Source organism: Vanessa atalanta, chromosome 2 (genome assembly GCF_905147765.1).
Source record: "Vanessa atalanta chromosome 2, ilVanAtal1.2, whole genome shotgun sequence".
Taxonomy (NCBI): domain Eukaryota; kingdom Metazoa; phylum Arthropoda; class Insecta; order Lepidoptera; family Nymphalidae; genus Vanessa; species Vanessa atalanta.
In genome coordinates, this window is record NC_061872.1 from 330,233 (window position 1) to 352,501 (window position 22,269).

General features: G+C 33.4%; 1 protein-coding gene across 1 annotated transcript in view; it reads left to right on the forward strand.

Moving 5' to 3' along the window:
• LOC125070969 overlaps positions 1-20,938 on the forward strand; it is a 60,155-nt gene extending 39,217 nt beyond the window's left edge. Inside the window, exon 2 of the mRNA XM_047681005.1 lies at positions 19,066-20,938. Within this exon, the coding sequence (XP_047536961.1) occupies positions 19,066-20,501 (1,436 nt within the window). The 3' untranslated portion in view covers positions 20,502-20,938. The remainder of the gene's footprint in view (positions 1-19,065) is intronic.
• The last annotated feature ends 1,331 nt before the right edge of the window (positions 20,939-22,269 follow it).

The following is a 22,269-nucleotide window of genomic DNA, read 5'->3' on the forward strand; positions in this document are numbered from 1 at the left end:
TGAACAACAGAAAACCCATATATATATAACATGCGTACATGACTTGCATTCATGTACTAAGTTTTTAGAAGGTATATATATACTTAATTTTACGAAAATCAAGTAAAAAATACAATTATACTTCCAGGTGTAACACACAAACACGGACACATATTCATATGTGACTCTTCCAGCTTCATATGTGTTATAAAAACATTTCATATCTACGTATGTACGTGTAAGAGATAAATATACATTTACAAAATGAAAATATATTTTAAATCTATCCAATTAATAATAGCTAATTCACGTTACTGGAATAAGCGGTCGGTCACACTGTTGTTATAAAGCGTATCTTACAGCACTTCATGCAGCGCAGGTGTGACCATAGCATTACAAAAAAAAATATTAGCACTACGAATAAAATAAATCATATTCGTAAATCAAATCAAATTAAACTCAATGATTATTCCCATAAAATATATAATTGTATCTTAAAACTTAGGATCTGCGAGCTTGTATGCCATATTAGGTTCACCTGTCGAGTCGGTATGCGTCGTTCGGTATGGAGCAGTGCCTATTGTCCATAAGCACCATTGTCCATTCACGTGTATAAATTCCAACTGCGGTATTCTAGTTTAAATGGCGTTCCAATGTATCGGAATTCGGTGAGTGTTGTTATTGGAAGTTGATTTATTTAATTATAACTAATTTTGTATCAAATGACTCTGTTTTATGGACGATGTTGTGTGGTTTTATTATTACCACGGGTATATAATATGTTAATTGTCTAATGAGTTCGCGTACTATCTTCATTCAAGCTGTACGTTTATACGTTCTTTACTAAAGAGAAGTAACTGTTGGGTCAAAAGTCTATAGAGTTGGTACACATAGCGTGACATAATTTTAGTCGATAAACGTAGGTTTACTCAGAATTTTTTTCACCGCCGAGCTCGCGATCGATTCATTGTAATCCTTGGTAATAAGTAGAGGTTACGTGGGTAGGTATCACCCATCCTTAAAATTTTGTATCGCAAAACAGCAGTAGGTACTTAGTATTGCTGTTCCGGCTTTAATTTAGACAAAAGCCAGTATGACTACGAGGGACATAAACTCTTAGTTCCTAAGGTTGGTGGAAGTGGAAAGATTGGTGATGTAAGTGACCGTTAATATTGCTAACAATTATAATCACAATAACTAACGACGGTGGTTATCACTAAAAATCAGGTACCTCTTTTTCCTATCCGCCTACCTATTCTATAAACAACCCACGACGAAAACATGAAATCTAAGTTTGACTACCCTTTATATGAACCTGCAAACTTTGGTGACATTTCACAATTTAACCATGCGTATAAAAATAATACTTTCTTACTGAGTTTCATTTAATCAAATAAAGAATCGTTGCGGGAACAAAGGGCAGTAATAAAGTTGTTAGACTCTGACGAGATCAATTCACGATGCGTGTCGTTGACACGAGACGCCCGCGCAAGATGTTCAATTACAGAGATTTTATAGCGACATTGATTGTCGTTAAATTAAGCTTTGATTTTTATTTGAATGCTCTATTAAAGAGTTACGTGTGTGGATGCTATGGTAACCTTGTGACTGTAACAATATAAAAGAAGATTCAACGAATTAACAACATTTCTTACGTTACCAATGCAATTTTTTATGTTATTGTAGGCGGACGGACAAATGAGCCACCTGGTGGTGAGTGATCACCACCCATACACATTTGCAGTGTAAGAAATGTTAACTGTTCCTAACATCACCAATACACCACCAACCTCGGGAACAAAGATGGTATGTTCCCTTGTCCCTGTAGTTACAACGGCTCAGTCACACTTCAAACTGTAACACAAAAATACTAAGTATTGTTGATTGGCGGTAGAATACGAGTGTGTGGTACTTATACAGACGGGCATGCACAAAGCCCTACCATTACGTAAAAGTAGCTTCCATTCTTGAAATATTCCTTATGCCTGTATTAACACTAACTAACTCAATATTTAAATCAAAACGAAGCATTACAGTTTGGCAATAGAATAGGATACGAGTTGTACCTACGCAAACGGGGATCAAGTCTCCAACAGGAAAATTAGATTTTCTATAAATCAAGTGAACCACGCTTGTGGTTTTGCGGCACATATTATTACAATTTATATTAATACCCAGTAGGAAACTAAAGATGTAAATATGGTAATTATAATTTCTTATGTCAATTATAAGTAGATTAAGGATTCGTTATCCCTTTTTGCATTCGGCAGTCCGTAAATATACTAAGGATTTAGACTTATGTAATTTATTTACATAAATTAGTTTAAGTGCCTAGACATCGGTTGTCGGTTCCGAGATCCTAGGTTCAAATCCCGTGTTCAGTAATTAATATTTATTTATGTTAAGAACTCATTGTCAGTCAGAGTTGGAAAGTCATTGAGTCATTGGTGTAGAATAGCTAGCCAAAAAGAAGATGGAATCTGGGGAAAAGAAATACTTACAACATAAATTATATTAGATATTTGTGTAATAAGGTAATTTGTTATATATAATAGTTTATTTAAAATCTTAATGATGTTTGGATTTCTTTAGAAATTATAAAATCTTCTTATTCTTTTAATATTGGTATGATTATATTTTTTACTAAATGACAGTGTTAAATCTTATACACAATAAAAATGCTTGCATAATTTTGTTTTATGTCGAAGTCCAGTCACGGATAACACTTGAACGCGACCTATACTATAAAAACTTACACATTAGAATTAAAATGACACTTAATCGTATCAATATAGGGTTGAAAACGCTTTAAATTCTACTTATATCAATTTTAGAACACAAATTTGTTCTAACGCGACATATAGATGACATAAAGGTCATCGTACCCATTACCATATGAAATTCCTGAGTGCTTTAATGTTTTTGTGAATTAGGTGATGGTTTTGTTCACAAACAGATTATAAGCTTAAACAAATGTTTAGCTATAAAAGTAACATCTGCTTTTGGCTAGCGTCTCTCATCTCGTACTAAATCTAGTTCCTCTTTTTATTTATAACTATTCAAGTACCTATATATCCCTTGTGTTCCGCAGCAAATGCGACTTTGTTGTCAATTTTTAATTCTGTATAGTCGTTTAAGTATCAAATATGATATATATAAGTCTACAAAATGCTCTGTAATAAAAATCCTCCAGGTTCTATATATACTTTAGTCTTTTTTGCGTTGGCGAATTTTAATAAAATGGTTAACATTACAATAAGGAGCAAAAGTGTAGAAACGTTTCATACAGAAACGTTCCGTATAGAATTGTGCAAACGAAGTTGACCTTGAAATTTGACTCTCATTAGGCCTGAAGAAGTTTACTAAAACTAAGTAAAGGCAACAAACCTTACATAGCCTCGCCTTCTGACTGGCTGTAATGGATATCGTGTAAACGGATTTAACTCTATATACAAAAATCCATCATCGTTCATTCCCTTTAATGTATTGACGTGTGTGGACACTATCGCAACATTTACCCTGAAAGCAAATCTTCTTATAAGTGTAAATATTTATATATAAACTATAATTTAAGACCATATAATTAAATTATATTTTATTTTAATTAAAACTTAATAAGTTACATATAACATACCACAATGATTAAGCGTACCTATTAAAACATGAGTATTACTTACAAATGAGTTTTTAAATGATAACTACACAACACTCAAGAGAAACAGAAAAAAACATAGTGATAGCTATATAACACAGAGAAATGGAACTTAGTACTATACTAATATAACCTAAAATTAAAACTGTTAAACTGATGGCGATGACAGAAAATGATTATATTCTCCTAAATCATCTAAGGATGTCATTTTCAACAGAGACCTTAATTGGAAGGTACACTCTCTTATAAGATGATATGAGATCCAGCACGACCGATGAGTTTAAGAAAGTGCTGTTGTACGTACTCTTCGAAAATGAGACAGAAAAAGGAGAAACACACATGTATCACGTATTATATTCACCACATATTGTTATGAGAGTTCTGGACAACTATTTTTTTTAATACATACACATCTGTACCTCGATATTGTAAAAATATTTACAAAACTAAAGATCAAATAAACGTCTATTGGAACTGTATACTTTCACGTGTGAGTTCTTTATAATAACTTAAATACGAATAAAAGATATCATTTGTTTCAGATTTTTTTTTTCTTTACATTGAATGCCGTGGGTAGTTTTTAGTTTATAGACCACTTATCATGTAAATATCAAGCAGTAGGCGTAATGTTTTTGGTGTTGGATTACTTTTTTTATTCACAATCCAATATATATATTTTAATATTATAATTCAAAATTTAATTCAATAAAATACATATTGTCAATGAGTACCGCTAAGCGACAAAAAACTATGGAGTTTATTTGTTATTTACAATTACTTTAACGGACTTCCGATCGGGTTATTTTCATTCTCATCATCACATTCCTTTATTTAATGGATTATGATGGATTTATATTCAATATAAAAGCTCTATAGTTGCATGTTGATTGTCCAAAAATTGCAATTGTTTGGAACGAAAAACCTCAGATGATTGATGATGAAAATGATTCATCTGAGGATTTTGTTACCAATAATGAAACGGACTGGTGATCGTTGCATTCCAAAGGTGTGCTGTTATCTATAAAATAACGTTTTAAAAGAGATAATAAATGTAGTAAACATACTTTCTTTAACAGATTTTATAACCTTACTTTTCAAATCGATATAACGTTCATGAGATTGATTTGAATTCTAGTTTTGTTTAAAGTAGGTCATGTTTGTGAAGACTGAAATACACTCAAGCCCCGTTTCCTATCACTATTATCTGCAACTATGAAAAGAGCAGCTTTATTAGAACAATAGCTCTCTATCTGACCTAAAAACATTAAAAGAAGTGCCTTGATTTATTTTTAGACTTTAGAATATATGTAATTAGTGGTTTCATATTGGATTGAAAATGTTTTAGTTGGCAATTATTCTTTGATAGCATTTAGACTAAAATGTTATATGTGTTTTTTTTAAGTAAATTGGCAGGCTCTCTGCAACCTTACCACTAAGAAATATCATAGAAACCATCTGACTTTGCTAATGCTAAAGTAAACGTGGCACTTAAGATGTTATGCCCCTTGTAGCTACACTGGTTACTCAGCTTTCAAATCAGAAAACAATATATTAAGTATGGTAATGGGTACAAGTAAACATAATAAACATTGTCCTAGTATTTAATTAAATAGTAAATAGTAATTTACATTTATGAAAATAATTTGGAAACTGAAAACAATGCGAAGAAATTCCGCAAAAAAGAACAATGGACGCTACCAGAATAATATGCTTTACACGATTGTGTAAGACGCGGTCGCTTGCGTAAGCAAACAGTTGACGATAACAAACTTTTACCTGATTTTTTTAAAAATAATTTATCAACCGAGCGAGAGAGCGAGACGGAAGTATATTTGTTTGGGTGTTTTGTCGCATAAGTGTCGTCGACCGCTCTCGAACAAGTTCATATGAAACTGTGAAGTAAGCATCTACTAATTAGACCGCCAAATAATAATGTATGCTTTTTTTCTTTCCGCTTCCGCATAAAGTCCACTGACAGAGATCGCTCTCTTAGCATTAATTACCGCCTCTTTGAATAAATATTATTTACTTGGTAGTAGGGCTCTGTTCAAGCTTGGTAGGTTCCATTCTTCACATATCTACCGCCAAACAGCAATCCTGGGTATTGCTCCAATTTGAAGGCTGAGAAAGTGTAACATAAGTGGAGGTGCGCATTGATGTTCTGATAAAAGATTATTTTTTCTTACAGTACTATTGTCTACGGTCATTAGTGACCACTTAACACCAGATGGCCAATATACCGTCTATCAATAACATAAAAAATATATATACTATCTTGGACGACTACTATTTTCCTATTAGAATGGTCAGTGAGCCAGTTGATGTATGCCAATTCAATGGGCATGACGACTTCATGTCATAATCCACAGGATACGGCATGCATTGAAATTCTTTAAGTTTATACGTAAAGAGTGTATTAGAGTAAAATAAATAGCAATCGACTATAAAATATCACTTGTTATTCCCACATCCTTATAAGCATACATCCACGCACAGAAGCATTCGTAATTGCACGTGCGTATCTGTTTATCTGTCTTTTTTATTTAACTGAGCACTTATTTATGAAAAAATATTTGCACTTTTTCCGTTAAACTGTATGTAATTGTATCCATAACAGAAGTAATTGTTGACATATTAATTGTATATAATGCTTAATTAATGGTCATAAGGATGTTTGTTATTAATAAAGAAATATATACATATGTATATTTTTTACAATATAAGTGGTCGGGCAAATGAGTCAACTGATAGTAAGTGGTTACCACCGCCCATAGACATCGGTATTTTAAGAAATATTAAGCATACCTACCTTACAGCGCCACAACTTTAATACGTAATATCCCTTGAGCCTTTATTAACACTGACCTACACGCCCTTCAAACTCAACCACAACAATACTAAGCATTGCTGTTTGATCTAGAATATGACGAGTAAATATATACTCGTTTAAATAATATAAGTATACAGAACTAAGTCAGCTCTTGATTGTTGAAAGTACGTTGTTATTTAAAGAATTATATAACAAACTAGCTGTGCCTTCGACTTCGTGCGCGATTGAATTTAATAAAAAAACGAGACTATTAATATTTTACATAAATTCTAAAAATCCTAAGTTACTCCTTATTACATCAGCTATCTGCTAGTGAAAGTCCCGTCAAAATCGGTCCAGCCCTTCCAGAGATTAGCCGGAATAAACAGACAGACAGACAAACAAAAATTGTAATAAATCTTATTTAGGTATATGTCCCGTGTATACATACATATGCATTTAGTAAATCGCGGTAATTTTAATGTTACAAACAGACACTAGAATTTTATTATATATTTATATATTATACATAGATGTGTCAACCCTTTCTGTACATTTTTTTAAACATGATCTGTTGGCTTAAAAGGATATTATGAAAAGTATGCTGGGAATTATATTTTGAAGGTCTTTTATCGGGTAAAGACAAGAAGGAAATAATTATAAATATTTGTTTAATTAGGTATTTTATTTTGAAAGTTGATATCATAAGGAAGCGTTTTATTCATCCAATATATATTACGTATATTTGTGTAATAAAATATACAAGGAAACACTAATTTTCCTTGTCATATGACGTGTATTTAAACACAAAGTGCACTTTAGATTCCAGTTCAAATGCAACTTTAAATTAGCACACGCTTATTATCTTGTACTAGGTGAACACACTCAAGTTCATTTGATGCGTGACAAAGAAAACGGTCATCACCGCTCCTAGAGCAATGCGCCACTAACCGTTGGAATGAGGCTGTATTGTTATTTGTAATAATTAGTTTTTTTTATAATTAACATTCAATTAAGAAGTAACAACTTGATATAGCAATTATTATTGTAATAAAAGTAATTGTTTTACAATTCGTTTTCCAATTCGATATGTATGTCACCGGCAACTAGCCTTAATTAGCCATTTAATTATCTAAATAAATGTAATGACAAAAGCATTCTGAATATATATATAAATATATAATATTCAATTGGTTTTACTGAACAATGTCAAATTATAATATTGGCTCAACTAACCGTGAACGCGTAATGTACGTACGTTGTGCATTAATATAACGATCATGTTTTGCACACGAGAGCGACTTTAACAATGCCTAACGTAACGGAACATCCCTGGGTCTATTGCTGGTGTGCAGTGTTTTAAATAAAAATATATAGGACCTAAATGTTTTTAGGAGTTTTGTGCATACATCAAACGGATAACAAATTGTTTTTGCTTTGATTTAATGGATAGCTTGTGACTGCTCTATGAATTCTGGGAATTCCGGGGCTATTTGTTATTGTTTAAATAGTAAAACAATTCACTTAATAAAAGATTAGTGAAAATACGTTAAATTTTCAAATTGCTATTTAATATTCCTACATGCAGGTTTTCACGACTGGATGTAACTTTACACTTAAGTATGAACACAATTCAACAAAGTTAAAGTCGCTGACGTCAGATTTAATCTCGCGACTTACAGTTTATCAATAGGCTATCACGTGGTTCAGAAGTAATATAATTGAATTTAAACAGATGAAAGTGAGCCGCAATGGCCCAGAGTTTAGAGTACCTGAAATGCAAACCCTGGCAAACCCCATTGTATTTTCATGTGTTTTATTTGGGTTTATAATTCATCTCGTGTACACTTCTGTTTATTTACCAATTCGCAACGCAATTAGCGTGGTCAAGCTTGTCAATTAACTTATTCTGATACGCTGTTTTGTATATGTATATACAGTTCATTTCGAACATGTCATAATAAAAATAATAATTTGCCACAGACGTTGCTAGATTTAGAAATTCAATAAATTGTCAAGATTTCCCAACGCTCAATCATTCAATGTATCTCTCTGATGAAACATGTCAGTTCTACAGATATTGTATAAGACCTAACTGAAAACGGACTACAGAAAACGAAAGTGAAAAATTAAAAATTGAATATAATATATATATATATATATAAATAAATATATATGTATATAATTATATGCTCGTAAAAATTAAGTAATGTATACGAGTTTATTAACATAATATACGTAGTAGGCGACGAAAAAATTTCTACACAATCGAACAAAACTGCGAAAAAAAAATTATGTGGAGTCGTTTAAAATTTGACGTTTATTCACATTTTATTAAAAACACGTTGAAAAAATTAAATAAATTTTGATGTATATTGTACGTATTTATTCACAATCATTTATTAATGTGTTTTTAAATATATTTATTTAAATATTTTATCGATCGCAATTGGAAGTCGATATATAAAAACAACAACAACAACAATAGCAAAACGACATGACCGTTATGGAATACATACATACATATAAATAAAATAATAAAAAAACAGTTTTAATTTATTTTTATAATCTCATAAAAAAAGAGAACTTTATATTTGTCTGAATAAATATTATACTTTGATTATTTATGCGTTGTGCGCTAGTTTTTCGAGTTAGTGTTGGCCACTGAACACACGGACGCTAATGTACTCACTGGAAGCGTAATGTCACGCATACCAACGCAATAAAGTTGGCTCGTTTGTTTTAGTTCTTTTGTAGTGCGACACTCTATCTTGCAATTCAAATGATCGAACGTACTATATTATAGTCTTTCGTGTATAACTTGCTAATATTTACCAAAAATAAATACGAATGTACGGAACCCTATTGGTGTTATGGCTCATTAGTTATTGTATCGTTATGTTCCAATCGAAATGTTTAGTGGTTTTGTGTGCCAGTTTATTAACATAAATAATTCGTATAACATTTAACACGAAATCAAATCAAATTACTCTTTATTGTACACCAATTAACACATGCATAAGTTACATGGAAGAAGACGCAGTTATCGCTAAAACAGCGACCTCTTCCAGGCAACTGTAAGGGAGACGAAAGAGACAGAAGTAAAATAAGAAGACCACTTAGCATAGATAAACATTATATATAAATAAATTTAATTACTCTGGAATAAATTAATGTATAGTTTTTTTTTTTTTTTATGGTATAGGGGGCAAACGAGCAGGAGGCTCACCTGATGGAAAGCGACTACCACCGCCCATGGACATCTGCAACACCAGGGGGGTTACAGGTGCGTTGCCGGCCTTTAAGAAATAAGTACGCTCTTTTCTTGAAGGTTCCCAAGTCGTATCGGTTCGGAAAAACCGCCGGCGAAAGCTGGTTCCACAGAGTGGTTGTGCGAGGCAGAAAATGCCTTAAAAATCGCGCTGTTGTGGATTTACGGACATCTAAGTGGTGTGGGTGAAATTTAGAATTTTGTCGAGATGTCCGAAGATGGAATTCAGCTGCCGGGATTAATCCAAACAATTCCTCGGAACACTCCCCGTGGAAAATTCGGTAGAAGATGCAGAGTGATCCAACATCTCTACGCAACGCCAAAGGATCGAGCAGATCAGAAAGGGCTTGATCGTCGATAATTCGAGCTGCTCTACGTTGGATACGGTCAAATGGAAGGAGCTGGTACTGGGGAGCACCCGCCCAGAGGTGAGAGCAGTACTCCATGTGAGGCCGAATTTGCGCCTTGTATAGTCTTAGGCGATGGGCCGACGTGAAATACTGTCTTGCCTTGCTGAGCACACCAAGCTTTTTTGATGCCAATTTGGCTTTGCCTTCCAGTTGACCGCGGAACTGAACGAGGCTCGAAACATCAACGCCAAGTATTCCGATACTAGCTGTGGCGGCTAACGGAATGTTCTCGAATCGTGGAGATACGACGAATGGTGTTTTTTTAGCGGTTAACGCGCAAACTTGCGTCTTTTTGGGGTTGAAATGGACTAGGTTTAGCCGGCCCCAGTTCGAGACTTCGTTTAACGAAGACTCGATTTCAGACACAAGTTTGTTCCGGTTTTCTTCGACGTTTTCCCGAGAAATATTAGCACGGCCGGTGTATGAGGTGTCAACGGTACTGTCGTCTGCATAGCAGTGAATGTTCCTGATTTGCAACAAGTCATTGATATGCAGAAGAAACAGAGTGGGTGACAGAACGCAGCCTTGTGGAACACCAGCGTTGACGAATTTTTGGTCGGAGCATGCACCGTCGACAACGACCTTGATGCTCCGATCTGCCAAAAAGCTGGTAATCCAACTGCATAATTTCCCGGGAAGCCCATAGGAAGGAAGCTTCGAAAGAAGCGCTTTGTGCCATACGCGATCGAAGGCCTTCGCTATGTCCAGACTGGCTGCTAATGCCTCCCCCTTGCTCTTAACTGCTTCCGCCCATTTATGAGTAAGGTAAACTAGAAGATCACCGGCTGAGCGACCTCGACGGAAACCGTACTGGCGGTCACTAATCTACTGGCTGGTACTGATACTAGCTGGTACTCCTCTAGATAGTAATTAATTACGCATATAAAATATAATTTAATAGAATATAATGATACATTTGTAATGTTATATTTTTGTTGCTGTTTCATAACAATTAAGAATAATGTGAAGAAGTAACAGAGACAATATCTACTTTTTATTTCTATATATATTTGTCCAAGAATGCGCACCCCTCCACGTTAAATTTTTTTTTTTTTTACTAACGGTATTTTTTTTCCGTCATTACTTGTTACTCTCGAAAAAAAACTATTAATAAATATATATCTTTTTGTTGTTGTTGTTGTTCACAACAATGTTTACGAACATTATTGTGAACAACAACAAACCATCAAAATAATTTGTAGAAACGTTCAGATGAGGTAAATTATTTATTACATTAGCATAACTTGTAAGCTTTTTCGTTGAAATGTTTTGTAATAATTCAGAATTAAAGTATGTGTTACCATTTACATATTATATTTAATGTGTTTGTTATATAATTAACACTATCTCTCTAATTTTTGTATATAAATTAAATATGACGCAGTGAAGCGTGCTATTTACTGGATATATATGAACATGTAAATTTGAATAATATGTTATTATTATTAAACATCAATTATTATGCAAGTGTAAATTTTACTTAATTTGTAAGGAATATGTAAATATACTTATGTACTTACATTATATACATATTGTTACATAAGCTATTGACAAATATCTGCTATGTGATTATAAATAATATTCGCTAACCGCAGTGAGGTCATGTCCTATTGAATATATATACTAATATTATGAAGAAGTCAAATTTGTTTGTTTGTACGTAAGGGTCCTCCGGAACTAAAGATCCAATTCTAAAATTATTTTCACTGGTAGAAGACTACATTATTCCTTAGTTTTAAAGGGAATACATTATATTTATATCATACAATTTTCTTTATACAAAAATTACACCCGTGTGAAGCGTGGGCGTTAGTACAATATTTGCTGAATTATTGTTTTGATCAAAGTAACTAAGATGCACATGAGATATAGTTGGGCGAATCTTCGCTACTTAATCGAATACTTGAATAATGTGCTTGGCGGTACGTCTTTATGCCTGTTTTAGGTAGGTTACCCACTTATAACCTATTCTACCGTTAAACAGCAATACTTAGTTTTGTTATGTTTCGTTTGAAAAGTCTAGTACCCTAGTACTAGTCACCTAGTCTAGTAGTATTTACCTTGATGGCTATCCACAACAGCGCGATTTTTAAGTCATTTTCTGCCTCGTACAACCTCTGTGGAAGCCTCTTTCGCTGGTGGTTTTTCCGAACCGATACGACTTGGGAACCTTCAAGAAAAGAGCGTACTCATTTCTTAAAGGCACCTGCAAGCCCCCTGGTTTTGCAGATGTATATGGGTGGTGGTAAACACTTTCCATCAGCTGAGTCTCCTGCTCGCTTGCCACCTATAACATTAAAAAAAATACAAGGTTAGTAGCTAATGACCATGTAAAGGAAGGGTTAATATTTCTTACAGTACCTACTTGTTTGTAGGCGCTTGTCCTTACCATCAGGTAGTCCAATTGCCAGCCTCTCTAGCTATAAAATAAATATATACTTTGATCCAATATAAACAATAAATGAGTGTCTGGGATAGCTTTGCATTCCAAATTGAATTAAAAATATCACGAGTTCATTTATACAATACTTCTTATGTTAGGAAATATAAGGATTCCTACTTAGAAAGGATAATTAAATAAGGATACGTAAACACGTACAAAGTCCCCCAGGACCAAGCAATGAATACAAATGAAAATAAACAAATAAAATGAAGTCTGCTCCATATTAAGTTTACATTTTTTCTCCTAATAACTGTTTCTGTTTAAGAAAATTAAGTACGTTTTAAAAGAACAATGAACGTTGTGAACCTTAGCATTATTATTCTGTATCCATACCGCACGCCTCTTTTGTTGTAACAATTTTTCAATCTATACATACAATTGCTGATGTTCTTGACCTGATTAAATAACTTGTTATAAAACTCCTCCTTTTAAGCAACGAGAACTCAAGCTGATTTCTTATAATGTCAAGCGGTACACTCGTACAAAACACACAAATATAGATTCATAGCACTGCCTGTATTGCCTTTGATAAAATAGCTAAGAAAAAAAAAACACAATAAATTATTTAAAAATGACGTTTCATTGCGTCACAGAATCTTATATAGATTTTTTAATTCCTAATAAATAAAAATACAACAAAAGAAAACACTAATTGAAGTAATTTTTACAATAATATTTTTACTATAGTTGATTATGAATTATTTTTGCGTGAATGTGTGTATGTATAGATCGGTACGGTGAAAGCGCTTCACCCACTTACACTCGTGCGTACGAGCCGGTCCAGCAGCCCTTTGCTTTAAGCTGATCGTTCATAAATATATCGCATGACATAGCGCGACATAGAGAATTACGAGACTGATCAGACTTCGTTAAAGTTGAATCAATATTAATTTAATTAGGATATTAATCCATAGAAATCAAAAAATCTGCATCTAAATACTTTATTAAAGACTTATAAAAGCTTTCAATCAACGTTTTACATGATATGTTTTAATATTAAATTAGATACTTCATAATACATATTAATAAATGTGAATATAGATATATTCAATCAAGAACTCGTGCTGCTACACGTTTAAATATCGAGAGTAACAAGTAATGACGGAAAAAAAATACAGTTAATAAAAAACAATTAATTTAACGCGGAGATGCGCCTTCTAGGACAAATATATCTAGAAATAAAAAGTAGAGATTGTCTCTGTTACGTCTTACCATTATTCTTAATTGTTATAAAACAGCAACAAAAATATAACATTACAAATGTATCATTATACTCTATTAAATTATATTTTATTTATAAGAAAGCTTTATAATTTTAATACTTTAGGTTTTTTTTTTTATTAATATACAATAGTAAATATTTATCTATTTTTAACAATCAATTTGTGAGAATTTTATGAGAGCTAATTCATAAATATAAACTGCTTCAAAATCATCATTCACTAATCTCAATATATCGAGCTATGTTGGGCTATATTTTGCAAGGACTGTCAGCTCTAAGCCCGACCCAATTATCAACTTGTTGGACACCAGAAATTACCATAAGCCTTAATGATTTCAAAGTAGTGCAGCGAATTACTTCCTGGGTCTTTTTTGTTATTACCTATCTATCTATCAAGCTTATTCATACACTGGACTGAAGTCACTGACACAGATAAGAATATTTGATTCAGTATATTAGCTAATATGTGTTGAATGATTTTGATGTTTCTGTGATCAATATAGCTGATGATAAACACATATTTTATCGTCTATTATTACGACAAAATATTTTTTTCTGGATTATAATACAAACTAGATAGATAATCTATTCATTAATAAACCCTCCAGAGACTAATACAAATTCATTTTTTTTTAAATGTTAATATTCAATTGAAAATGTAATGAACAGTGATCATGACTGTCCATATGCGTAGGCATATATCGCCAAAGCGCCGACAACTTTGGATCTATGATTTAGTGACACTTGTACTTGTAGTTAAACTGGCTCGCTTACTCTTCAAACCGAAATATAATAACACTAAGTATCCAGACGAGCTTGCCCAAAGTCACCAAGTCACTGTCTCTGTCACTGTCACTGTCACTGTCACCAAGTGAAATATAAAGATTGAAGTCGCAAAATGTTGTGAAGATTATTTTTTCCAGGCATGGATATTTTAAATTAAAAACAAAATCGAGAACAAGTTTTATTAGTAAACTTTGTAATCTGAGAGCCGTGGTCAAGAGGTCGTTGAACTGCGTCAAAATACACTTAGCAATGAAAGTGAAAGCGCAAACGTCTGACCATTGTTGTTCTAGTAATTACCTAATATATAGCCGACTCCTTCGTACTACGTTCGTTATACTCGAAAAGAATCGAAACTTATACGTAAGCGTGATTTAGAAATGTTGAATAAAGTTTTGCGAATAAGGGAACACTTTCCTCGTATCTGTTCCCAAAAACTGGAAAGGTAAGGTTAATGTCAAACCAGTTTTGTACGTATTTAGAGAAGTTGCCACCCAAGTTAATACCTAAAATATATATCGCTTGAACAACTGTTTTTTGATTTCTATACAATCCGGGACACTTATATAGTCTTCCAAATTTATTACGTATAATTTGTATTTTTATCACGGCTTTATCGTGGCTTAACGCCGAACATGGAAAAATATATTTGAAATTGGGTCAAAAATATTTATGGAAACGTGCCTGACGTGAAAACCTCTGAATGGAATAGATTTGTGGATGAAACATGATAAAAACCCTATGTACGTATATTCCATAATTCATTCCATTAAGTGCAGGGTGAGTTATGAGTGAAGTCAAAGAATTATAACTAACGGTTGCACTAACTTCAAATGGAATATTTTTTGATTAAAGGTAGTGTTTTGTGCTCCCGGGTGAGTACCACGCACTGATCACCAAATATTAGTCAATGGTGTATGAGCGACATACTCGAAATCTACGTACTCTATGGTTAAAGTGGATCATATACCAGGTGCATACTCCATACCATTCGCTTCTAAATATAGATATATAATAGATAAATTTAGAGAACATAGTCTTAGCAACATCAATTAAGTGTCAATTGACATTTTAATTAATATGATGCAATGTTAATCAAATATGTCAAGGTGACCTTTGTTTTAGTTCCGTATTCACGAACTTCTTAATGTTTATATTCTATGACCGTAATTACGTTTTTGCACACTTTTGTCACGTTTTAAGAGCCGAGATGGCCCAGTGGTTAGAACGCGTACATCTTAACCGATGATTTCGGGTTCAAACCCTGGCAAGCACCACTGAATTTTCATGTGCTTAATTTGTGTTTATAATTCATCTAGTGCTCAACGAAATTCTGCCACATGTGTATTCCACCAACCCGCATTGGAGCAGCGTGGTATACGCTCCAAACCTTCTCTATATCTACGTTAATGTAAAAATGTAACGCTTTTGTCAACCATAGGTACATTATGTAAATAAATAGTAATTAGCCTCTTTGCAAAAAAAGGTACAACTTATAATGTAGACAATGACATTACCCGTAGATAAAGTCATGTTATATATTAATTACTAGCTGGACTTGCGGCTTTACCCGTCGCGGAGTTTCGATGCTCCGATCCCAAAAAAGGGCAAAACATAAACTGTGATAAATATCTATAACTATTATACAAGTTCTTTTCAGGTATGTAAGATATAAATTGAGAGAAAACGATTACACAAGCGTCATCACGTGATGTAACGTACTTCATAAACGTCAAAAGGGTGACCATACTTACTTACACTAAAATAGACTTGGTTATTTAGTAAGAATACCGAAATATTTTCTTGTACGTATGTATTGTACTTGTACTTTATCGTTCGTGACGTAAACGTCACGGGTGAACAAAATAAGTTTTAAAGTGTAACCTCTGGTTGCGGTGAGAGGAAACTTCAAGGTTACATTTAAGTGCAACGATCTATTTGTGACGTCTGAGTAAAATTAACAAAAGTTTCTTATTTGTTACGTATTTTAGTTGCAGGCGGTGTTATTAGCATTGCATTGTATGTATCCAAAATAAATGAACGTGCCACATATAAAAACAATTTCAAAATAAAATTTTCTAACAAGGTAACTACTAAATCTATAATCTAGATCTAAATTAAAAAACAGAAAATAAATTGATAAAATTATGTGATTAAAATTGCATTTTTTATATAAAAAATAATTCTTAAATTTAATTCTGAAAAAGGATAATTCTTGACGATTCTCGTATTTAAAATAAAGTATAATAAAATATTACAATAATTGCTATGGTATGGACACCCTAGCATACATGTGTATGCCCGTAATTTCTTTATGCAATACATAATAAGGCCATGTGTGTGACGGAAATGACTGTTTTTTTCCGTGTATTTATCGTGAACGAATTGATTAACCAAATCACTAGCAGTCTTAAACTAATTATATTTGTGTGACCAGTCACCACTAACATACTATAGCCTGTAGCCAATGGAAGTAGTATAAAAGATAAAACATTCAATGTTATATGCTAAAACTTTGCTATATTATGCTTTGAATGATACATCTTTATTTATAATACAACACTATTACGTAATATAATTAAAACGCTATTTTTTCACAAATCCATAGTTCCATAAGTGCACAGATAATACAAATTCTCATCAATGATATTACGTCAATTCAATGTCAAAGTTGGATGTTTGTCTTTTTCTCCTATCGAAATAGGCTATAGCTTTACGAACAACGTAAGACTATGTTGGAGAGACATATCCATATTTTTCTCATGCCAGATAGCGCACTCTACGAGTACATATGATTCAGCAAAGCCTTCCTTATTTGTGCATATACCAGGTCTTTCGGAAGGACAATTTTTATGCTTCTTTTTGTTTATAGTCTTATTATTTTTTCTAGTAATCGTTTTAATTTTTTCTCGTGTAATATTTTATATATGAAAAGAAATTCACATTTTTCATGTCAATGGTTTTTTTTTAATTTAAAGCGTGTGAAACTACGAAATGCAGCTACATAATGTATAACAACATTTTATTCTAAAATCTTCTTCAAAACGCGCTAAGTCTTCTGGTATAAATTGTTGTATATTAACTTAGTAAGGTCTCCAAAATTTATAGCATATATTTAAAATGCTAAATCTCATATTTAAAAAAAGGTTTACGTGAGATGAGGTACCTAATGATTTATTATACGGATTTAAATCGCACCCTCTGACACGGTACGTTAGTCAGGAATGAGTTTCGTAGCAACGACCTCAAAACGACAGCTCGATTTAAGGTCATTACACGAAAACATATTAGTTCCATAATCAAAGGCATTTAAATAAACGTTTTGGTTGTAAAAAAACAGAGACCGAGATTCGAAAAATAACTTTGTTTATTGTTTATAAAGCTTTTAAATAAACACGGCATGTTTACTGAAGTAATAATAGACTGTTAATGAACATTTAACAAAATGGAAGACTATATAAATTAATGCGTAGTACGTCATGTGTTTTGTTTGTTAGCCGTGTTGTTTTTAGGTTCCCTTTGTTATCTTAATCATAGTAAGTACGCTACTCGCTCTTTAATGATCGATGTATGAGCAAGGTCTACTTCTCATGTTAGGAAAAATATACAAAGTTAATTTATTATTGTTAGCAAACATTCATTGCTACTAATACTGAAGTACATCAAAAGCTTAAAATTATAAATCATTGTTATAGGTTTGTGTTTATTATTAATCTCATGCTCGATCGTGATGCATAACATCGGGATGAAACCAGGCTCTGCTGGGTCTTAATCTGTCACAGGCGTTTCAACCATGTTGCACCCGCATTGCAGCAGTGCGATTGAATAAAGTCCAAACCTTTTCCTCAAATTGAGCGGAGGCCTTACTGTAGCAGTGCGACATTTAAATACTTTTTATTCTTATAGGCTAACTCATGCGCAAAAAAGACATTTCCCGGTTGCACTTATTTAGCAGCTAAGGTCATAAAATAAAAGATAAAATAAGTATATAGAAGTTTCTGGAAGTTTATTGTAATCAGTTTTTCCTGACAATATTTACAAACATATTAGTTAATGAAGTCCACGGTTAAGGCTTTCTTTTCACTGATCTCACACAGCTTTACACTTACACATACATAGGTAGTTGAAAAAATAGACATACATGCTCTATAATGTTCATACATCATAATATAGTCAAATATTTGTGCACGTTTTGAAATCAAAGGGTGTCGGCCAACCAGCCGCCCCACAACATGATACCAATCGGTTAATGTCACGAGATGTTTGCCTCGAGCCTCGAACATAACACAAACACAATTGTGTAGATTGATTTAAGATCAGTTTGATAGTGACTGATGATATATATCATGTAGGCGTTGGCATCACCCACGCGGATACTTGGCCTAAATATTTCATAAACAAATTTAAACATTAATACTTAATTGCAATACTAATGTTAGGACGAGTGGCAAATGTAATATGTCTTATATTAAAATTTTTCCTTTTCTTGCTTGCAGGTGAGAGTTGCATTGAGAAGCCACTTGCTACATTATGGCGAAATTACCAACAGTCCACGAAGCCCGACGTCGTGATGAAACTATCCGTCACAAACTCCGGCCTCAAAGGTTTCACCAAAGAACACGGGCTCACCGAATACTGGTCCCACCGTATCACATACTGCGCTAGTCCGCCACACTACCCTAAATTATTCTGCTGGGTGTACCGCCACGAGGGGAAGAAACTAAAACATGAACTCCGTTGTCACGCTGTTCTTTGCACCAAAGAAACCGTATCAAAGAAAATAACCGAGGAACTTCAAATAAAACTCAAACAGGCCTTAGTCGAGTTTAAAAAGGATAGAATCTCAAAACAGAACGCAAGGCTGAGTCTCGCTAACAGTGTCTACGATAATCCAAGTATGCCACGTAGGAAGATACTACTCAGTGTAGGCGCCATGAACTACAGACCTCCTCTTGAAAGATCAAAGTCTGCTCCTAAGCTTGGTGCCATCGAAGAACTCTGTTCTGAGGAAGATGAAGAAGAAGCAGAAATGAATTCAAAGAAGGAATGTCAATTCACAATGGGTCTTACCACGTCACAGTCTTTAGATAGACGACGACAAGAGATGAAATCTCCACGTAAGCTGTCATGCCCCGAAGGCGTAATGGATAGAATGCGATTAGACTCCGAAGAAAGCAAGGAAGAATCGACCGATAAATTAATTGGCTTACTTGTTCATGAAAGTAAATTAAATAAGGAGTCGGAATCTCATAGTGAAACTAGTCAAGATAATAACGAAAAAGAGGAATCGAGATTAATAACACTGGAGTCGATTGAAGAGACGATCGAATTAAACGATGCTGCTATGTTTCAGGGGAGGAAGAATTTAATTGTAGCTCAAAGTAACTACCTCGTCACTGATAGCGACGATGGGTCGGTTTCTTCAGGGTGCGAGACGGCGAGCACGGTCACCTCATCTGACGCGGAGCCGTCATCGCTTCCTTCACATTTCTCACAGGAAGAGCACAAAGAAACTGATAGTGACGAAGAAAGAGTACCGGTATTTGAGAGAATACGCAATTTCGAAAGTGCATCGATGAGAAACCACATGAGCTACACGAACTCCATTCATGCTATTAACGATGGTAGTGATTCAACGAGCACGGTTACTTCAGATGAAGTAAGTCATGTGCCGATTGGTGAGAAGAACGCTTTCCGTCGACGATCTACCTATCCGCCCCTGAGAGCTGACTCCGGCATACTCGATAGCTTCGAGGGCAAATTTGATGCTCTCATCGACAATTTGACTGACGTTGATAGTTTGAACTCGAGCACGGAGACAGAGGTTTTTAAAAACACCGGCGACAACGACAGCGCCTGCAGCGATGAATCTGGCTATTCTGAGCTTCTTGATGGCAAAGAGAGTATTATCGGTAACACGATCATGGTCTAAGCGTCGCGGATGAACCCTTCATCACTTATAGCAACATTAATGCACGGTTATACTAATTTTATACTAAGACTTAGCTTACACTACTTTGTATTTGTAAATAACAGGGTACTGAATGTACTTTATCTAGTTATCTAGTTGATATGTTATTGATTTAGATATTTGTATATATTGTAATATAGAATATAAAACTTTATTTTAAGGATATTAAAATATCGGAGTTTTATGTATTAATATGTCTTTATATTTATCTTGGATGACCATTATGTCTTTTTCTTCAAATACGCATTTGTAGCATGTCGTTAAATTAAGATAAAATTTACAATGTATGTAGTTGTTTTGTATATTTAAAAGATCATTAGGTACTTACACATTCCATTGTTATACACTTCCCATTTATTACTCGGGTCATTCATTCGTCTGTAGTGCAGAAAATATTAAAACATAATAAATATTAAAAAATGAATTTTGTTTAATTTTCCTTATCAGCATCAGGTTATACAAGTTATATCTTTCGTCAGGTATTTCCTATCATAATTTAACGATTATTAAATCGGTTGTTTAATAATTTGGTAAATCTGAATATAAGATTTAGGATTTAGTTTTCAACTAATGTACAGTTGTAAATATCATTTAAACCTGTTGTAACAGCTCCAAGTAGATACGATTTTTATAACTATAATATATAAAGGGGCGAGATTACTTTGATTGTTGATTTGGATAATTAATGAATAGTTGGCAATAATGTTTGTTGGCTGATTTACTTTTAAGAGGGGGTGACCCCAAATGGAGTTGTAAGTGTCATGGCAACGCGAGTCGTTATGTTTTGATAAGGATTGAAATGCGATGGTTCTTTGCAAACCCATTTGCTTTTAATCGAGATGAATCATTGTAATCTTTTGATATTATTCTGGTGTACGATTATTGAATCAATTAATACAGTGATTAGACGATATTAAATACGTCTTATTTTGTGAATATCTCCATTGCACGCTCACATAGTCTTCCAAATGTCGGATCAATCCCCGAACCCAACTGTTCGGCATCCTGCTCCTCCGACATATATATTTTACATGTAGGTATATTAATATTATAAAGAGGTAAAATATGTATGTTTCACTGATAGAAACATCATTATACATAAATGAGATAAATAATACTTATATCATATAATTTTCTTGATCGATAAATAGCACTCTTGCAAAACCGCAGCACGTCACTATGAAAAGATTATTTATTAATCCTCAACAGCCGGATACATAGAATATGATATAAAAATTTAATGAATATTTATTTATTAATAGTATTTGATTAAATAATGTACAGACACTATACAAGTGATTTTCGTATTAATAAATTATGCGTAAAATAGTTAAACCACTCAATATGTGTCACTGAATTTCAGTGGTACCTTGTCATTGCTAATGAGAATTACAATGACTTAAATAATATAGATCATAAGAAAATAAGTATGTAGATGAATAATGAAATGCATTCATATTATCACCAATGCGCCACCAACCTTGGGCACTGAGGTATTATGTCCCTTGTGCCTCTAGTTACACTGGCTCACTCACCCTTCAAACCGGATCACACCAACACTGAGTACTCCTGTTTGGCGGTAGAATATGGGTGAGTGTATGATACCTACCCATGCACAAAGTCCTACCACATCATAAATGACATCAACAAAATATTAGCCGAATAAAAATAAAGCATTTACATACATAAATATTATTGAATAAACATATTAATAATTCAATCGTAAATG